Source organism: Lemur catta, chromosome 23 (genome assembly GCF_020740605.2).
Source record: "Lemur catta isolate mLemCat1 chromosome 23, mLemCat1.pri, whole genome shotgun sequence".
NCBI classification, from domain to species: Eukaryota; Metazoa; Chordata; class Mammalia; order Primates; family Lemuridae; genus Lemur; species Lemur catta.
Genome location: NC_059150.1, coordinates 4,560,016 through 4,577,471, shown reverse-complemented (window position 1 = coordinate 4,577,471; position 17,456 = coordinate 4,560,016). Strand labels below are relative to the sequence as shown.

The 17,456-nt window shown below is 56.5% G+C and overlaps 1 protein-coding gene across 2 annotated transcripts in view; it reads right to left on the bottom strand.

Moving 5' to 3' along the window:
• The window catches only part of ADORA1 (adenosine A1 receptor), a 32,817-nt gene extending 21,869 nt beyond the window's left edge, over positions 1–10,948 (bottom strand). The window contains exons 1-2 of one of the 2 annotated variants that reach the window (XM_045536279.1): positions 10,710–10,948; positions 9,475–9,872 (exon numbers count right to left, since the gene is read on the bottom strand). In XM_045536279.1, the coding sequence (XP_045392235.1) occupies positions 9,475–9,815 (341 nt within the window). In that variant the 5' untranslated portion in view covers positions 9,816–9,872; positions 10,710–10,948. Of the gene's footprint in view, positions 1–9,474; positions 9,873–10,187; positions 10,386–10,709 lie in introns of those variants that run through there. The other variant, XM_045536280.1, reaches the window with a different exon arrangement.
• Positions 10,949–17,456: the final 6,508 nt, after the last annotated feature.

The window sequence follows — 17,456 nt, the reverse complement described above, 5'->3', positions numbered from 1 at the left end:
CATATTTTGTTAAGGACTTTTGACCTTTTTAAAATGTAATTTGAATTATGTCATTCCTGCTTAAACCAATCAGAGTTTCATAGTGCACTGAGAATAAGATGCAAACTCTCAGCCAGGAACCACAAGCCCACACGGCCTTACCTACGTCCTCAGGCCCTTGTGGGTCTCTGTGGACATTAATGCGGGGCTTTGGAGAAGCCAACTAGGGCCCGCCACAGAGCATCGCAGGATGGCTCCCTTCCTTGAATCCTTCTCAAATTACAGTTGTTGGTACCTGCTTGTTCACATGTCTACCAGCTCTCTCTCCCTGCTAGTCTCAGTCCCACGAGGGCAGGACCAGGGCCAACTCCTTGACCGTGATAAGATACTTCACCTTATCAGGAATCTGGCGCTTCTGGATTAGTTAAGGAGTGAACTCTCTGCCTCCTCCATGCCTGTGCCCATGTACCTGAACGTGGCTGGGGACAAACACACAGCCACGCTGCCGGGTCTCACTTCAAATTCATCACCGTGAACTTCAGGTGGGCCCTTCCTGCTGCCGGCAGTGACACTAGACTTCCCGAGTCTGGCCACCCTCCCACTTGCTAGAAAACATTTCGCACCTGCTACTCTCCCAGCACCTCCCCCTGCATCCTCTCGCTCAGCTCAGCTCTGACCTTGCCTCCCCCTCCACGAGGGAAATCGAAACAATCAGAGGAGAAACGTCACCTCCCAGCCTCTGCCCCCACAGACTCCGCCTGTTACCGTGGAAGCACCTCCAGGATCCCGTCTCAGCCAACCCTCCACTGAGGCCCCGCTTGTCTGAACAAGGAGATCACTCCAGAAATTCTCTCCTCTGTTCCACCAAGAGCCGTTTGCTCTCTGCGGGATCGTTTCAGTCAGCACACAAACATACTAACCCCTCCTGGCTAGGAAAACAACACAAAGCAAAATGCCTTGTCCCGCTGCTCCTGACAGCTACCGCCCCATTACTGGGCTCTCTCTGCAACAAAATTCCTCCAGCGCACCCAACGCCGGCTGCCTCCAATCCCACTCCTCTTCTCCCTTGAGCCTTCTCCGGCCAGACCTTCTGCCCCACCCCGCCCACTCCATCCAGTGCCCTTGCCAAGGTCACCATGGCCTTGCTAAACCCAGTGGCAATTCTCAGTCCTCATCCCAAGTCATCCATTGGCAGCGTTTGAAACAGCCCATCTCTTGACCCTCTGTGATAGATTTTCTGCCCATGGCTTCTCGGATGCCACACTTTGGGCTCTGGGTTTTCTTCCCACATCTGGGGTTCTCCTTCGGTCTCCTGTGCTGGGGCCTCCTCCTCTCCCCCCTTCTCAGTGCTCTGTCCTTGGTCCTCCTCTCTTCTTTATCTGTACTGTCACTCTTGGGGACCTCATCCAGCCCATGGATTTAAGCCCACCTACATACCACGGCTCTTATGTTTCCCTCCCCAGCCCAGGCCTCTCCCCTGAACTCCACCCGTGCATACCCACGTCCCACGGAGGCATCTGTCAGACACGCCCCAGTCAGCGTGTCTAAATCCGAACCCCTTCTGTGGCTTCCGCAGCTTGCACCACCCGCAGCCTTTCACGCCTCGGATTTGCCAACCCTATCCTCTCGGCCACTTAGGACTAAAAGTTTGGTCATAATTGACTCCTCTTTCTCACATCCAACCTATAGGAAAATTCCCACATCCAACCCATAAGCAAATTCTTTGGCTCTTTCTCCAAAATATATCATGAATTTAAACGAAGCATGATACATTCATACAATGGAATTTTATCAGCAGTGAGGGGGAAAAACCTACTCAGTGAACAGCGATGAAACTCAGCCATAGCTTTGGGCTTCAGAAGCCAGACACAAAAGTACAAAGAGCTTGATTCCATTTACAAAAGTCCAAGAACAAGCAGAAACAACCTATAGGGATGAAGGTCAAGATAGTGGGTACCGTTCGTAGGAGATTGGCCGGAGGGGCACACGGGAGCCTCGTGGGATGCTGAGAATGTCCTAAATATTGATTTGGGTGGTTGTATATACACATGCAAAAATGTATTGAGCCCTACACTTAAGATTTATGCACCGTATTGTGCAAAACTTTTACCTCAATAAAAATGAAGCAAAAAGTTCAAATTTAAAAATTCACATCCAGAATGAACCACTCCTTATCACCTCCTCTGCTGTCGCTCAGATTCAAGCCGCCACCTCCTTCTCTCACCTGAATCACTGCAACAGCCCCTAACCAGTCCCGAGTGCACTCCGCCACAAAAGCACATCCTCAGCAGCCAGTGTGATCCATTAAAGCCTAAGTCGGATCACCTCTGCTCTAAACCCCGCCGTGGCTCCCCATTTCCCTCAGAGTAAAAACCAGGGTCCTCCCAAGAGCCATATGTACGTGAGCCGCTGACCCATTATCTCTGACCACTCTCCCCCTTTATGGCTCCCTCCCAGCCCCGCAGGCCTCCTTGCTAGTCCTCGAACACTTCAAGTAAGTTCCTACCCTAGGGCCTCTGCTCTAGGTCGTTCCCCCACATGGCGTGCCCTCCCCCTATCCGGTGGCATGTTCCCTCACCTCCAGGGTTTTGCTCAGGTGGCACCTTCTCAACGAAGCCTCACGGGCCACCCCATTTAGAGTTGGAACCCTTTCTCCCCAGCCGCATCCTACCACTTCCAGTCCCATTTAACCTGCTCTTTTCTTCTTTTTTCAATAGCACAATTTACCTTCTAACACGCTACGTAATTTAGGCATTGCGTTCATTAGTTAGCATCTGTCCTCCAATTCATTAGAATTCAGGCTCCACGAGGATCTCTGTTTTGTTAATGACTATATTCCAAGTATCTCCAACAGAGCCTGGCTGCATGAAGCGCTCAATTAGTATGTGTTGAATGAATGAACGAATGAGTAGATCTATCTCTATCAGAGCCCTGTATGGGGACAAGCCAGGGTGACCAGCTGCCCTCCTCTCCAAAAGAGCAGAGTTCTAGAAGCGGTGGCAGGAGGACAGTCCTGAAGGGCCCCTCGCACACGCCACAGGCTCCACAGCGCGTGGGGCACGGGGTGCAGCTCCCAGCCCAGCACTGAGAGGAGTTGGTGCCAGTCTCCTGCCGTGCCCCCCTGCGACAGGCAGGGTGTGACTTTCTCCTTGGCCACCTTGCTCTGTAGGAATCCATAATCTCCAGAATGACTAAGAGTCCCCAGACAGAGTAGAGACGAGAGCAGCCTGCCATCTCTGTGTCCCCAGGCCTGGCAAAGTGCCTGGCACGTAGCAGGTGCTCAATGCGTGTTTATGAAATAGATAAATGGATGTCACCCCCAACTCCACACTCTCTGTAGTCCTGCTGGGGAATAAACTGCCAGGGTAAGGAGCAAGACAGAAAAAGATGCCCCCATCTCCCCTCATTTGGGGTCAGGGAAGCCCCTTGCCAGCTGCCTCCATGTCCCTACCCACCTTTAAGCCAGTATTTCCAAGGGGACATGGATGCCAAGGTCCACCCACCTGCCTCTCCTTCCTCTTCCCACCCCACCACCGACCAGCCTTTTCTTTGTAGCATAGCAGCTGGCAGCCTCCTCGGGGCTCGACTGAGAAGCTGAGGTTCAGGGAGGGAGTTATACAGCCCAAGGAGCTGTGCGTCTCTCGGCTCCTCCCTCTCTGCTCTGTGCATGGGAGCCCACCTGCCAAATGAGGCCAACCAAGAAGCATCACACTCCAAGCCTCTACCCTGAGACTGCTCTCTTCACCAAGAGGCAAAGCAACAGGATGCCCAGGCCTCAGGGAATGGAGACCAGGCAGTAAGAACAAGACCCAGGGCCACCTAGCCCTGCCCTGCCTAGCCCAGAAAGGCAGATGGGCCAAACACCCGCTGGAGATTTGCAGTGCGGGTGAAATTGGGCAGGAGAAGGGGAGGGTTCGAGTAAAGGGAGTTGGGAAATATTTAACCTCACAAGAAAATCCTTACAGGTAGGGACTGTGCTGTTTACCAGGAGGCACAACCCAGGGTTCCAGACTTGGCTCTGACCCTACGGTGTGAATCATTAAAGGGTTTTTTGTAATAATAAAAAATCAGTAACAATCTAAATAGCCAACCATGTAGGAATGAATAATTAAATGATATCTAAATATTCATTTATTCAAAAATGTTTTCACCTTGTCTACTCTGCACGTCTGCCCTGCACCAGGCGTGGGGGCTGCACGGTACCTAAGCAGACATGGCCCTGCCCTGTGGGCGCCCACCACGCCCAGAAAGAGGGACATTGCACAGGAAACCACCCGGGCCATGAGTGAGGGACGTGGAAGAAGTAGATCCAGCCTGAGCCCCTAACAGAGGAAAATAACCTGCTCCGGGTGGGGACGGGCTCCGGGAAGGCCCCCCCTGAGGAGGGGCTGTTTTAGCTGCGACCTAAAAGATGAGTCATGATACAGTACGACATTACACCATCATAAAAACCCTGACAAAATAATTTCAGCTGACGCAGGGAAATGCTCACAATGTAACGTTAAGTGAATAAAATGGGATATAAAACCATTATATATAGATGTTCTCAATATGTAAAAATAATATATCTATATATGTGTGTACGAGTGGAAAAATTTTCTGGAACACCAAAATGTTAGCTGTAGTTCTCTGTAGGTGGTAGAATTACTGGTGATTTTATCATCGTTATTCTTTCTTATGTTTATCACAGTCAACATGCATTGCGTTTATGCTCAGAAATAAATATCGAATGTCCGGGTGCAGCCCCTACAGCGGCACCCCGGGACCCCTGGGCTGCAGGGTTCTCCAGAAGGCACCTGGCGCCCCCGGCTCCCCAGCAGGCTGCCCCTCAAGCACTCGGCGACTTCCGGAGGCCATCCCAAGCCCAGCTGGGGGAAGCTTTCGCACTCGAAACGAATCCAGATGCCTCTTCAGCTAAAGTCCCTGTCCCCCTGGCGCGGCACAGTCCTTAGCACGACCCACCTGAAGGCTACCCCCCTTCAGGGAAATGAGCTTTTCAGTCACAAGGCGATTGCACCGCACATCACCCCCCTCAAGCCTGCCACGGACTTGCTGACTTCACTCGTTGAGGCTGCGTTTTTCCTTTCTGTTCCTTGAGGAGCAGATAACTGCTAAGAGCTCTTCTGCTCTGGCCATTCACATCAGAGGCAGGGGAGCAAGACTGGGAGGAGGAAAGAACCCAGCTTGTCAAATCCCCGGGCCTCAGTTTCCTCGTCAGTCCGCAAGTGTGAGAGGCTGGGCTTGGAGGCTTCCTTGGACTCTTCTTCCCTCTCAGACACTCCAGGTCTGTGACTCATCCGTCCTTAGACAGAAGGTCTGGAGATGGCCTACCTGTCCCGAAAGCAGATGGCACAGCCTGAGAGCAACTGTTCTGGGACCCAGAGGCCACAGACGGTCACCTGCTGGGGCGTGACAGCACATGAAGCACTTTAGTTGTCATGAAGGGCCCGGGCCAGCCGGAGTGGGAGGGCCAAGTGGATGCCCCAAAGCTAACACACCCTAGTCTACCAAATTTTCTCTGCTGCCCAAGCTCTAGCCTAGCATGCCAGGCAGCCCAGCCCCCTCGCCCTCCCTGCTGTGCCACCCTGGGTCAGCAGCCCAGCTGGGCAACCTTCCAGCTGTGGACAGAGGCAGGGCTGCCAGGGGCTCAGCTGCCCATTGGAGTGAAGGTGGGAGGGAGGGTGGGATGGCGAGTGTGGGCTGAGCTGAGTGCAGGAGCCATTGGCAAAGATCGGAGGAGAAAAGTCACCCCACTGGCAGCTCTGAGGAAACTCCTCCATAAACCCTACAGCGTCTTGGGCTGACGCAAGATGCACATGGGCTTACTGCATCTGTTAGGCCTAGATACAAATCCTGCCTTTGCTCCAGACAAGCTGCTTGGGCAAGTTACTGAACCTCCCTAAGCCTCAGACCAAAGTTGATCTAAAGAACTGTCTCTAGAATGGGGAGAACAATAATCTCTACTAGTGAGAGCCTATGAGCATGAAATAAGATGTGTGTGTGTGTATAAAACATAGCACTGTACATAGCACACACTCGCCAGGAGCTGAAAAACACAGCACAGTAAGAGCTGCCCAGGATCTGGACACAGCCCTGGCAGGAGTCAGGATAAGGAAGAACCACAGAGAGTTAGAGCCAATAGGAACCTCAGAGACCTGAAATCCAACGCCTTCATTTAACAGATGGCAGGGAGCAAAGGCTCAGAGAGGTTGAAAAACGTGTCTAAGGTTGCAGAGCTATTTAGTAGCAGAGCAAGGTTCAAACTCAGGTCTAGCTGACTCGCAAACACCCACGACCCCTTCGCTCTACTCCAACCCATCTGGCCACAGACAGCCCCTTGCTGGGGTCTCCTTCCCACAGAGGGCTTTGGTCAGGGAGACCCCCGTTACCCCTCCTTCCTACAAACAGCCCCCTGGAATAGGCACCGAATTACCACAGAGTGCCACCGAGAAAGCCTTGGGTGAGGGGGTGGTGAGATTCCCTACAACTAGGAGCTGAGGGGAATAGGGTATCAATTACCAAGCATGTGGAGGTGCCATGCAAATAACACGCAAACTATATGTAAATGGCCACAGGTTATCGATGAATCAACAATCTGAGCTTTTTTAAAAAAATGGGTAACTGGATCACACTATATGATGTGACTCTCTTTTCTCTCTTGGCTTTCTGCCAAGTGGAAAGACATAACCTATGTGCTTGACTGACCAAGCCATGCCTCGCTCAGTGAGGGGCCGGCTGACTCCTGTATCCAGATGCCCCAGACACGCCTCACCGAGGCTCGCTCAGCACGACTCCCAGGTACCCAGGGCCACGTCTACCTTAGACTGGTGTGACAGGGCAGCGAGCCGCACCTGGGGACCTCTGGCCGAGACCTCTGACAGACCCAGCAGCCTGCTGACCCCAGCTGCCCAGAGGGGAGCAGAGCGGGCTGTTCTTCCTGCAGGGGCCTGGGCAGTGACAGGGCCCAGAGGGGCCCAATACCTCGGCCAGGATCCGTGCTTGAGGACCTAGGCCCCGGCAGCCCTTCCCTACTCAGGAGAAAGGCTCCTCTCCTGGGCTCCGCTCCCAGACCCTGCTGGGGGTGGCTGTGAAGGAGCCGTGCTGAGCGGGTGGGGGCAGCTATGGCCAGCACCCTGAGGCTGAAGACGGACAGGTCTAGTCTGCAGCAAGAAGGTTAGAGGTTAGACATCTGGGAGGCCTGCCTGAGGCTCAACTGTGTGTGCGCTGGAAACTTGGCCAATTCAATCAGCATTTACTGCATATCTGCAACGTGCCAGACACTGAGCTGGGCATTCTGGAGAATCTGCAGAAACAGACAAGATGTCACTGCCCAGGTCACTGCCCTTGGGGCACTGACAATCCACCAGAGGAGAAGAAATACATGTAGATATAGCTTAACAGTGCTTTGACACCTCCTTGGAAATGTGTGTGTGTGTGTGTGTGTGTGTGTGTTGTCATATACGAGCACCAGCGTGGGGAGGGGGAAGGGCTGGCCTACCCAGGCCCACTTGGAGCAATATGTTAGCAATGATAATAAAACTACAGAGACCTACCACTTACGGCTTGCATATGATACGTTAGGCATGATACTAAGAACTTTGTGTGTGTGAGTTCCTTATCTTCTTCCAGTAGGAAGCAGACACTACTATTAATGTCCCCTTTTATAGATGAGGAAATTAAAGCTCAAAGAGATTAAATACGTGACTTTCCCCAGGTCCCACAGCTAGACATTCAGAGCACGGATTTGAAGCCAGGCCTGTGGGAGCCCCTGTGCAGGCCCCTGCCCCCGTCCTCAGAGGACAGTCGCTCCTCAAGACCCCAGTGCCAAGGCAACGGCGGCTGCCTCCTAAAGGAATAAGCCTGCAGTCCCCACAGCGCCCCAGGGCAGGCGGGGCACGTTCTGCGGCCACGACCTCTGTGGCGGCGGGATGGGGCCTTTGGCTCGCCTTGGCACCCAGTCAGCAGGCAGAGCCGGAGCAGCCTCCTACACGTACACATCTGTGTGCGTTTCCAGTGTGGCCGCACTGGGTTGCAATGGTCCGGCTCGGAGGCCCAGCCCTTCTCCTGGGTTGACAGCAGCGTTATCTCGGCCCAGCAGCGACCTGGACTGAAGGCAGCACGCAGGCCCCTCGGCGGCTGAGCCTGCGGGGCTCCTGGCTGCATCCCCTCCCGGCCCCCTTCGCTGGGGAGCCTGCAGGTTGTGAGGGAGGTGGACAGGGCAGCGGGCCCAGCGTCAGGGCGCTGGGAATGGGGAGTTCGGAAGGAAGGCGGACAATTGGATCAAGGCTTTGCCCCCAACCCGCTTCGGGAGACCCTCCAGTCTGTTTCCCCCTTACAGCTCCTGCCCCACCTCCCTTACAGGGGCACGATAACAACAGCAAAAAATTGTGCATCAAAAAAAAGACGTTGGAAAGTTAAATATGCACAAATGTAACACAAAGGGAGAAACGTGGGTGCCTAGGCCTGCCCGGGCAAGGGGCCAAGTGAAGCCAGAGGCCCTGCCTCCCAGGCAGGGAAGCGACGCTGGGGACGGCAGGTGCCGGAGATGTCCCAGAGTTCCCCAGTAGGAAAGGACTCTACTGGTGACAAGAATTTAAAGAGGGGGCAAGCACGCCTCACAAAAGTGTCCCAGCAGGGCCAGTCCCTGGCAGTGTGCCCAGGCGCTCATTGGCACTTGGTGGCGCAGGCACTGCCTGGTGATGATATTATGGTCTGGCAGGTCCGGGCAGGGAGCCCCAACACGGACCGGACACCCACACTGAGGGCTGCACCACCAGGCCGTCCCCCCCAGTGCTGCCTGGGAGCCGCACAAGCACCTCTACTCTGAACAGCAGAGACGCACACAGTTTTGCAACAGAACAGGAACATTAAGAGCAGGTGCCAGCGTTCTTCCCTCCTCCTGCCTGCAACAGAGCTCCCCTGAGTGGGAGCTGGGCAGAGGTAATCAGACCAATGGGTTCAGCAGGACAACCCCAGAGGCTGCAGCTGGCTGGCACAGAGATACCTGGAGCACAGAGAGCTAAAGAGGGCCTTCGGGAAGCTGCGTGGGGCTGGTTGGAGAAGCAGCACTCCTGGCCCTGGTGTGCCACCCTCGTACGCCCTAGCTCTCTGCTCTGACCCTTCCTCTTCCCGGGTACTAGTGGAGCTCAGCTCATTCCCACCGAGAGCTCACTGTGTCCCCATCCTGGTGGCCTCTCCAAATCCCCCACCTCTACCCTAGGCCCGACAGAAAGCCTGGGGTTCCCTGTCTGCAGCAGCTTCAGCTCTGGGGTCCTGGGCACTGCTGGGTTTCTGTTCCTCCAGCCACCCAGACCCCTCCTGCTTCTCTGCCACTGCAGAGCAGAGGACAGGAAGGCAGAGTGAGGACTGGGGAAAAATGGCCCCGAGAAGCCCTGGCTTGCCTGGGGTCTTACACTCTACTTTTATCCTTTCTAAATGGCCCTCAGGCCAGCCCGCTTGGGCTGCTGCGAGTACCTTCAGCTGCTGTGGACTCACCGGAGAGGGATCTTGACGCGGAGGTAGCGGTCCACGGCAATGGCCAGCAGGGCCAGGATGGAGCTCTGGGTGAGGATGAGGACTGGGCAGGCGACCATGAGGCAGGTGTGGAAGTAGGTCTGCGGCCCAATGTTGATGAGGATGGCAAGTGGGATGACTAGGGCACCCACTGCCACATCAGCCACCGCCAGTGACACGATGAAGCAGAAGGTGGCATCCCGCAGTGCCTGGTTCACCTTCACCGCCCAGATCACCAGCACGTTCCCAGGCACGGAGACCAGGGCGATGAGCACCTCGATGCTGATGTAGGCGGCCTGGAAGGCCGAGATGGAGGGCGGCATGGCGGGCACAGGCTGGGCACATCAGCAGACAGGCGCCAAGGGGCGCGCGGCTGGCACCTGTGGTCAGGGAAGGCTGGGATGGGGAGGCCTGCGTGGGAGGTGGGACTCCCGCCGCCCTGCGGAGATGTGCCCCACTTGGCACACCCAGCGCCTGCCCAGGCTGGCAGGGGTCCCCAGCCCTTTCCCGGCCTAATCTTTGTCCCTCCCCTTATCATCCCCAGAGGTTCCATTCAGCAACTTAAAATAGCAGCAGTCCTCCACTGGCTCTTTTATCAGGTACGAGGCAGCTCCCAGCACACACACACACAGCACGGGTCTCCCAAGCCCACCTCCACCCACCCCTGCCCTGAGAACAGGATGCAGGGCGCTCACCATCCTGCCCGCTGGCCGGCAGGCGATCCTAGAGCCAGTGCCCAAACTTCCCGGGACCCAGTGCCACCCCGAGCTGCTCGGGCCGCGTCGGCCGGGCTGGGCTGGGCTCCGGGCACCGAGCAGCGGCTCATAGTCCCCCCGGCTCCCGCCGCAGCGCGCCCAGCCCGGCCTTTCAAGCAATCACATGGTGCGGCAGAGGCTCGGCCCCGGCCGCTTTTAAAGAGGTAGCGCCCCGGTTCCACACCTGGGACTGGGGCGACAGAGGCGGGTCTGGGGGCCGGAGCTCGGGATCAGGCCGGGGCGCGGGCTCCTGATTCCCCAGCGAGCGCGCACACCTGCCCTGCGCCCACCCACTGGAGGTGTCGCTGGTGCCTGGCTCTCAGCTGTCCCCTGGTCCCGCTCCAGCTCTGTCAGGGACCCTTGCCGGTCGCCTGCCCCAAGGGGGCATTACAGTCGCTTCTTTCAGCTCTCTCCTGCACCCCCACCGGGAAGCCTTAAGGGCAAACCGAGGCTCAGACTTACCCAAGGTCACCAGAGCTGGCAGAGCTCCCAGCCACCTGAGCTGCTCTGTCCCAGTGCCCCCACACCTTGACGCCTTCGGCAGCCGCTGGCTCCGGGGATGCCTGGAGAACCCAAGGTCCGCCTGTGAGGTCCAGGGGACCGTAGCTGGCTGGGACTCCGCTCGGGCGCCGGCGCCTCCGTCGCCCCCGGCGCGGCGAGGGAGCAGAGTGACAATCCGGCTCCGCACACCGGGAGGGGGCGGGGGCGGCGGCAGCACCCGCGGGCCCCTCCCTCCTCATCCTCCGTCTCCTCCCCCACCCCCTCCTCTAAACAAAGGAAGTGATACTGGGTGAGAAAAGCTAGAAAAAATGTGAGCTTTTTCGAAGGGTCTGGTGTGTGTACCCAGCCTCAGGGCTGGACAGAGGCGCCACCTCCCTGTGTCCACTCTCTCCCTTCAAAATGCGGAGTGCCCAGGAGCTCCGGTCTGGCCTCCAGGGGACCCTCACCTGTCACAGCACAGGGACTCCCTGCAGGGGTGCAGAATGCCCACCCTCGGGCCTCCCGCAGCGAGAGGTGGTAGCCCTGGCACCTCCCCCCCCAAGCCCTGCTCTCTCCGTGAAACCCGTCTCTGCACCCACCCCGCACATCACTCTGCGGGCTCCAGCCTGAGTCATTACGTTCCCTTCTCATCCGTCTTTCAGAGCTGCCTCTTAGTCTATTAGCAAGTTCCATTTCGCAGATGAGGATGCTGAGGCTGGGGAAGTGACCAGGGTCCCAAGGTCTCTGTCAGTGTCTTGGCTCCGCGCTCCTTTCCTTCCTTCCCTCTCCCTCCTCACAGGACGTCCTATGTCCTAAGGTGTCCAGTCCAAGCCCCTCATGTCACATACGTAAGCAGACTCGGGGAAGGAAGGGACTTCTGAGAGGTCACAGGGCAAATCCTAACAGGACCAGAGTAAGAAACCCGGCCCCCCCCCCGACTCTCCACTGTGCCGGGAACCCTCTCTCGGCCGCCTCCCGGCAGTTTCAGGTTAGCCAGCCCATGGGTGTTGACTAAGGACCCCGGGGCAGACCCTCAGAAAAAATGGGTGCCTCACAGAGACCCCAAACTGAGAATTCTTGTTCATGGGTATTGGGAAAGGGCCCTGGGAGAGCAAAGAGAGTCAGACTGGGGGACCCCAGTGCCATGTAGCCACAATCCAGCCTCTGGGGGGCACTGCTCCCACTTTGGCACTCAAAAGAGGGGCTCTGGGCAGAGGAGGGGAGCAAACTGCGTTTGCTGGGGTCTGCGCTGAGTCACAGTGGAGGGGGGGCAGACCCTGAGTAGCCGGAAGGGGGGAGGTAAGGGCCACTGAGTCTCCACAGAAGAGGAGGAAGCCCAACGTGGGGAAACAGACCTTCCATTTCTGCCTTCAGGGGGAGCAAGGAATCTGTGCCTCAAGCAAAATTTCAATTCTTCCCTGGAGGCCAGGTGGAGAAACTGGGACGTGTAAACTCTCCTTCCTCCTCTTTCACGCCACTGCCCCCACTGTCTTGTCAACACGCCCACTCCCAGTGCCACCCAGACATGCAGGCCTTGGCGTCCGTCCCCTGCCCCTCAGCCCTGCCCTTGACGTAAGCCGTTTCGGCTCAGGCCTTTCTCTCTTAGTTTTCACTCAGCTTCCCAACTGTCACTCTTCTAGCTGCCAGGGCAACCTGCAAAGACCGGTTGTGCCCAGCTTGGGGCAGGGGTGGGTGCCTGGGGTCACACCCCCTGACCTCAGCAGCATCTGGGGGGACACACACACACACACACACACACTGCCACCCCCGTTCTTACCATGGGTTGCTCACGTGTTACTACATGCATTTGCATAATATCTGTAGGTAATTTCTTCCTCAGTTCTGGGCAAAAGGAGCCAAAACCTTCTTCCCTTCTCTCCTCCCTCCTTCCACCCCTGCCTGTTCCCAGGCCATGCCTCCTGAGGGATTAGACGGGTCTATTTGAGAACAAAACTGGCCAAGGCAGGTGCAGCCCAGAGAGCTGCTTTTCGGACTCCTGTTCTGCAGGGGCGGAGTCGGGGAGTGGGACGTGCTGAGCTGTCCTGGGCAGCCGGGCCATTTGGTGTGGTAAGAAGAGCACTTGACTGAGTGTCAGAAGAGCTGGAAGCTGCCTTCTAGGCCCTGCTCTGCCACTCAGGGGCTGTGTGGTCTCAGGCAAGTCACTTCTCCTCTCTCAGCCTCAGTTTACCCATCTGTCAACTGATGTCTATTGTCCTTTCCTGCTCCAACAGCTGGTAAGTCCTTTCCAAGGTGCGAGAGACAGACTGAGACGGAGACCATGGAGCTAGGTCCTCCCATCCGGAAACCTCAGTCCCAGCTCCGCCATGCAGGGGAGATCGCAGGGCTGAGACGAGGGGAGGTTTGTGGGGGAGGGAAGCAGGGGGAGAGGGGGGGTCAGAGGTCTATGGTGGGGAGAAGACAACGTGGGAGGGTGTAGGCAGAACAGGTAGAACCAAGGTGTCTGGAATTTATCCTAAACCAAAAACTCTTTGGCTTTCACAGTGTGTCCAGAGCCCCCTAACTAGATGACCCTTCCCACACCAGGGTCCCCTCATACGCTGCAGCCAGGTGACCCTCCAAGCTTTGCCCTGCCTCCAAAGCTGAGCCTTGGTTTCCTCATCTGCAAAATGGGCATAGGAATACCTACCACCTCATGACAGTCATAAGAATGTCATGAGCTGACTTATAGAGAGTGTCTAGCACAGATATTTTAGGCAAGTAGGTGAGGCCAGGAGTTCAAGACCAGCCTGGGGAACATAGGAAGACCCTGTATCTACAAAAAAAAGGCAAGTAGGCAGCCGCAGGCCTGGGGGTTTGGGGAGGGAAGGAGAGTGCAAACTTATGAAATCTGCTCTATGTAGTCAGTGACACTAAAGGCACCACAGGACCAGGTTTAGGCGCCCTTAACAATGCCCAGTGCAAAGCTCCTATTCTGCACGTGACTCTGGAATCAAGATGATGCCACAGTAGGTATCAAGACCCCCACTCCCACTCCCCCTTTACCTCTTGGTCCTACTTCTGTCCTTTCAAAGCCCCTGTCCTGGGTTTCTGCACTAGCTTCTCCCCTGTGGGCAGGGGTGAATGGGGAAGAGGGAGGGCTGAAGTGGAAGCATGCCTGGGGGGGGCGGTGACCCTGCAGGGCAGCCCTGCGCCTGCTCCTTCCTGAGCTCTCCAAACTGCACCAGACCCCCCAGGTCAGGAGGGGCTGCCCAGGGAGGCTGAAGTCACCGTCCCTGGACAACCCTTGGGAGCCCAGCAAGGAAGGCAAGGGCTGGCCGTGCCAAAGTTTGGCTCAGCCCCTGGGGTGGGGGTAGGAGGAGTGGATGAGGTTTTAGAATGTTCCTCTGTCCCTTTCCAGCAGGCAGGAGGATATTTTGGTCCCTGTCTCATTCTTTCAGCATTACTCTGGGCAGTGGGTGTACACAGAGAATTGTGGGGTAAGAGCAGGCAACTGGAACCAAAAGATTTCTGGATGGCAGGGAAGCCCCTGGCCCTTCCCCCAAGGGGCCCGTCACCATGCCCTGTCTGGCCCTGCAGTGACTTCCTGGAAGTTCCCTCCCTGTCCTTTTCCGCCACCCTCGTCCTCCTCCTCAGATTTGCAGTCTAGGTCTCTCGCCTCCTTCTGGCTCCTTCTCTCAGGTTGGGCCTCCCATGGGGGAAATACTGGCCCTGTGGGAAGAGCACAGGCTGCGAGCTCCCCTGTGTGTCTGTGAGGAGAGTGGGAGCCCCGGGAGAGGTCAAGGCCGTTTGGCCCACGTTCCTCCAGACAGCACAGAGCCGCTCCTAAACCCCGAAGCAAGGCTGTTGCTTTCCATTCTTGCTTAGCTTCATCATCATTCATTATTCATTTATTTATTCCATCCCGCAAACATTCACGGAGCCCCTTTTGTGTACCAGACAGTGGGCTGAGCACTGGGCACAGAGACGTCAGGCAGCCGTGGTCTCCCCTGCAGTCTCCAGAAAGCGTTCACAGTCAGGGAGGGACATAGGCAAATTGACCCCAATACACAGCCCCTCCTGCAAGGACCAGGACACGCCTGCGACATCTAACCTCAGCCTTTCCTACCTGCGCCAGCGTGTGCTCCTTCTAACTGAACTTCCGCAGGGCTGGCCACGACCTAGTGCCAAAGCTGGAAGGACAGCTGGCAGCCTCTAACCTGGGGGTCTCAGCACACTGAGGACCCCTTAGGGATCTGCACATGAACCTCAGGGCTTCTGAGTCTGGGAAGAAAGGTCAGGGCTTGGGGCTCAGGGAGCCACCCTGATTTTATATATTTATTTCATATATAAAGCTCTGGCGTAAGATTTTCTTTGAACATAAGATTTTATTAGCTCTGTGGCTTTAAAACAAGGAGTGAAAATCTGAGCTTCAACCCAACTCCTCCAGGTAAGGAAACTGAGACCCAGAGAGGGAATAAACTTGTCCAAATGCACTCAGGAATCAGGGGCAAAGCCTGGTGCATGAGAAGGGTCCCAGAAACAAGTGAGGCTCTAAGCCCTGGTCCTGCCTGACCCTCAGGGAATCCCTTGAGCACAAGCCCTTTTCACTCAGGATTGATGAAGCCGGGGTTGTGGGTTTGCACACCCTCCCCATCTCCCGGGGGAGGAAGGCAGGCTGCACACGCACCTAGAGCCAGGCAGACACGTGTCTGCATAATCATAAACGCCCCTATCAGGTGCACAGCAGTTTCGTGTTCAGGAATAAAGTCCCACCCCCGCATCCCTCTTACTGCTCACCTGGGAGGTAGCAAAGCAGGTGTTGTTGTAACAGCTTCTCATCACAGATGAAGAAGCCACGTGGCAGAGCCGAGACAGGAACCTGGGTCGTCCCAGGCCTGACCTCACTGTGACGTGTGTTACTCATGACGGAGCGTGGGAGGCCTGGGTGGTGACTGGAATTGCTGAGCCATGTGGTCTGAGAGGGCTTCCTGGAGGAGGAGAATGGAGCAGCCCCATCCATACATTTGTTTATTTGGTTTTTACTGAAGACCTACTCTGGCGATGCTCTCTAAGAGCTCCAGACATGGGGCTGGAGGCATGGGTGGGGTCAAGCCCACTCGGAGATAGCTAGAGCTCCAGGTGGTGTGTTCCCAGTGTCATAGACAAGGGGGAAGGCTGCACCGCCCGCCCCGGGCTGGGAAGGTTTCTGGAGGAAGCAACACATAGCCTGGTCCTTGGAGGAGGCGTAGGATGCTCTGTTCCTGTGGAGAAGGGCGGGTGGCGTGGAGGAGGACTTTGTGGGCAGATGAAAGAACACACGGCCTGAGCAAGGACGTGGGAAAGTGCTCAGCATGTTCTGGGCAAGACGAGGGCCCGGCTGAGCACCGGCCTCGGGCTGGGCAGCAGGGTGATAGCTAGGGGCACCCCCCAGGGGGCTTGAGAGGACTGTAGTGGGCAATGCACCCAAGTGAAGCCAGCAGGACTCAGTCCTGTCCCGGCTGCACCCTTAGCACTCACCGCATCCCCCCAAGCCCAGTTCTCTCACTCGTAAGAGAGGAATACTGTTACCTCCTTTACTTATTTGAAAGTGCTTCTTGGGCTGTAAATCACTAACAGCTATCAGAGTCTACTCTACAGTAATGAGAAGGCTTTGAGGAGTTTTGAGGATTTTCTGAAGGATCTGAAAGATGCTTTAGGAAGACATCTGTGACACTGTGCAGAGGGGACAGGAGGACAGGGTGAGAGCAGGGGGACCTTTCAAGGCAGCAGCAGTCTCGGTCAGAGATGACAAAAAGCTAAGCCTAAGAGGAAGCCATGGGAACAGAGGCGATAGATGAGAGAGATGTCACCCAGGAGGGCTCGTTGGCCAGCCGAGTGCCGCAGCCAGGGGCCACCGGAGAGGCTAAGCTGACTCTCGGATTTCAAGCTGGGTTCTGGGGAATGCTGAAGACTAGCAGGGGGATATGATGAAGAGGGAGCTGGCTGGGGGGACAGGGGCAGCATACAAAGTCCACTCCTAGACAGGGTGGGCGGGATGTGCCCAAGGGAGGGGTGGCAGGCTTGGAAACAGCCAATGAGTGATCAGAGCCGGAGCTGGGTGGTCTCAATGGAGGTGGCAGTCCAGGTCTTGGGAGAGATGAGATCGCTCAGGGAGAGGATGCAGAGGAGAAGTTGGGGAGAAGCTGGGCTGTGCCCATGGTAAGCGGGAGGGGGAGCAGCGGAGGGGAGGGACAGGCTTGCAGGGGATTCAAGAAGGGTTGCTGAGTGGCTCAGGGCTGAAGGGCAGCCGTGAACGGTCTGAGGGGGAAGTGGCTGGATTTGGTGACAAGAAGGGAGTGGAGACCTCAGAGAACCTTCGGGGGAGGGGTGGGAGTGGGAGTGCCTCTCCTAGGCTAACGCGGGAGCAGGGAAGAGAACAAAAGATGGATGGATGGTTGGCTGCAGGAGAGGGGGTCAAAGAGAGGTTGGTTTTAGACAGGGAGATCTGAGCATGCTCACAACTGAGGGAGGGACGCAGTGGCAATGAAGAGATGAATCAGAGGGAAGGAGGCTGAGAACAGACGCCACCTGTCAAGGACCTAGGCAGGTAATGACAGCCGGCTGGGCTCTGAGCCCTGGATGCTCACAGACCTGGAGGGATCTAGCTCTCCCCACCTCCAAGCCCCTCCCCTGCTCCCTCTGGGTCCTGAGGGGAGGTGTCAACCCCACCTGTCCCCTGCAAGCTCCTGCACTCCCCCACCTGACACACGTGCCACCAGTTTGTGGCCATTTGCACAATTAAAGAATCAG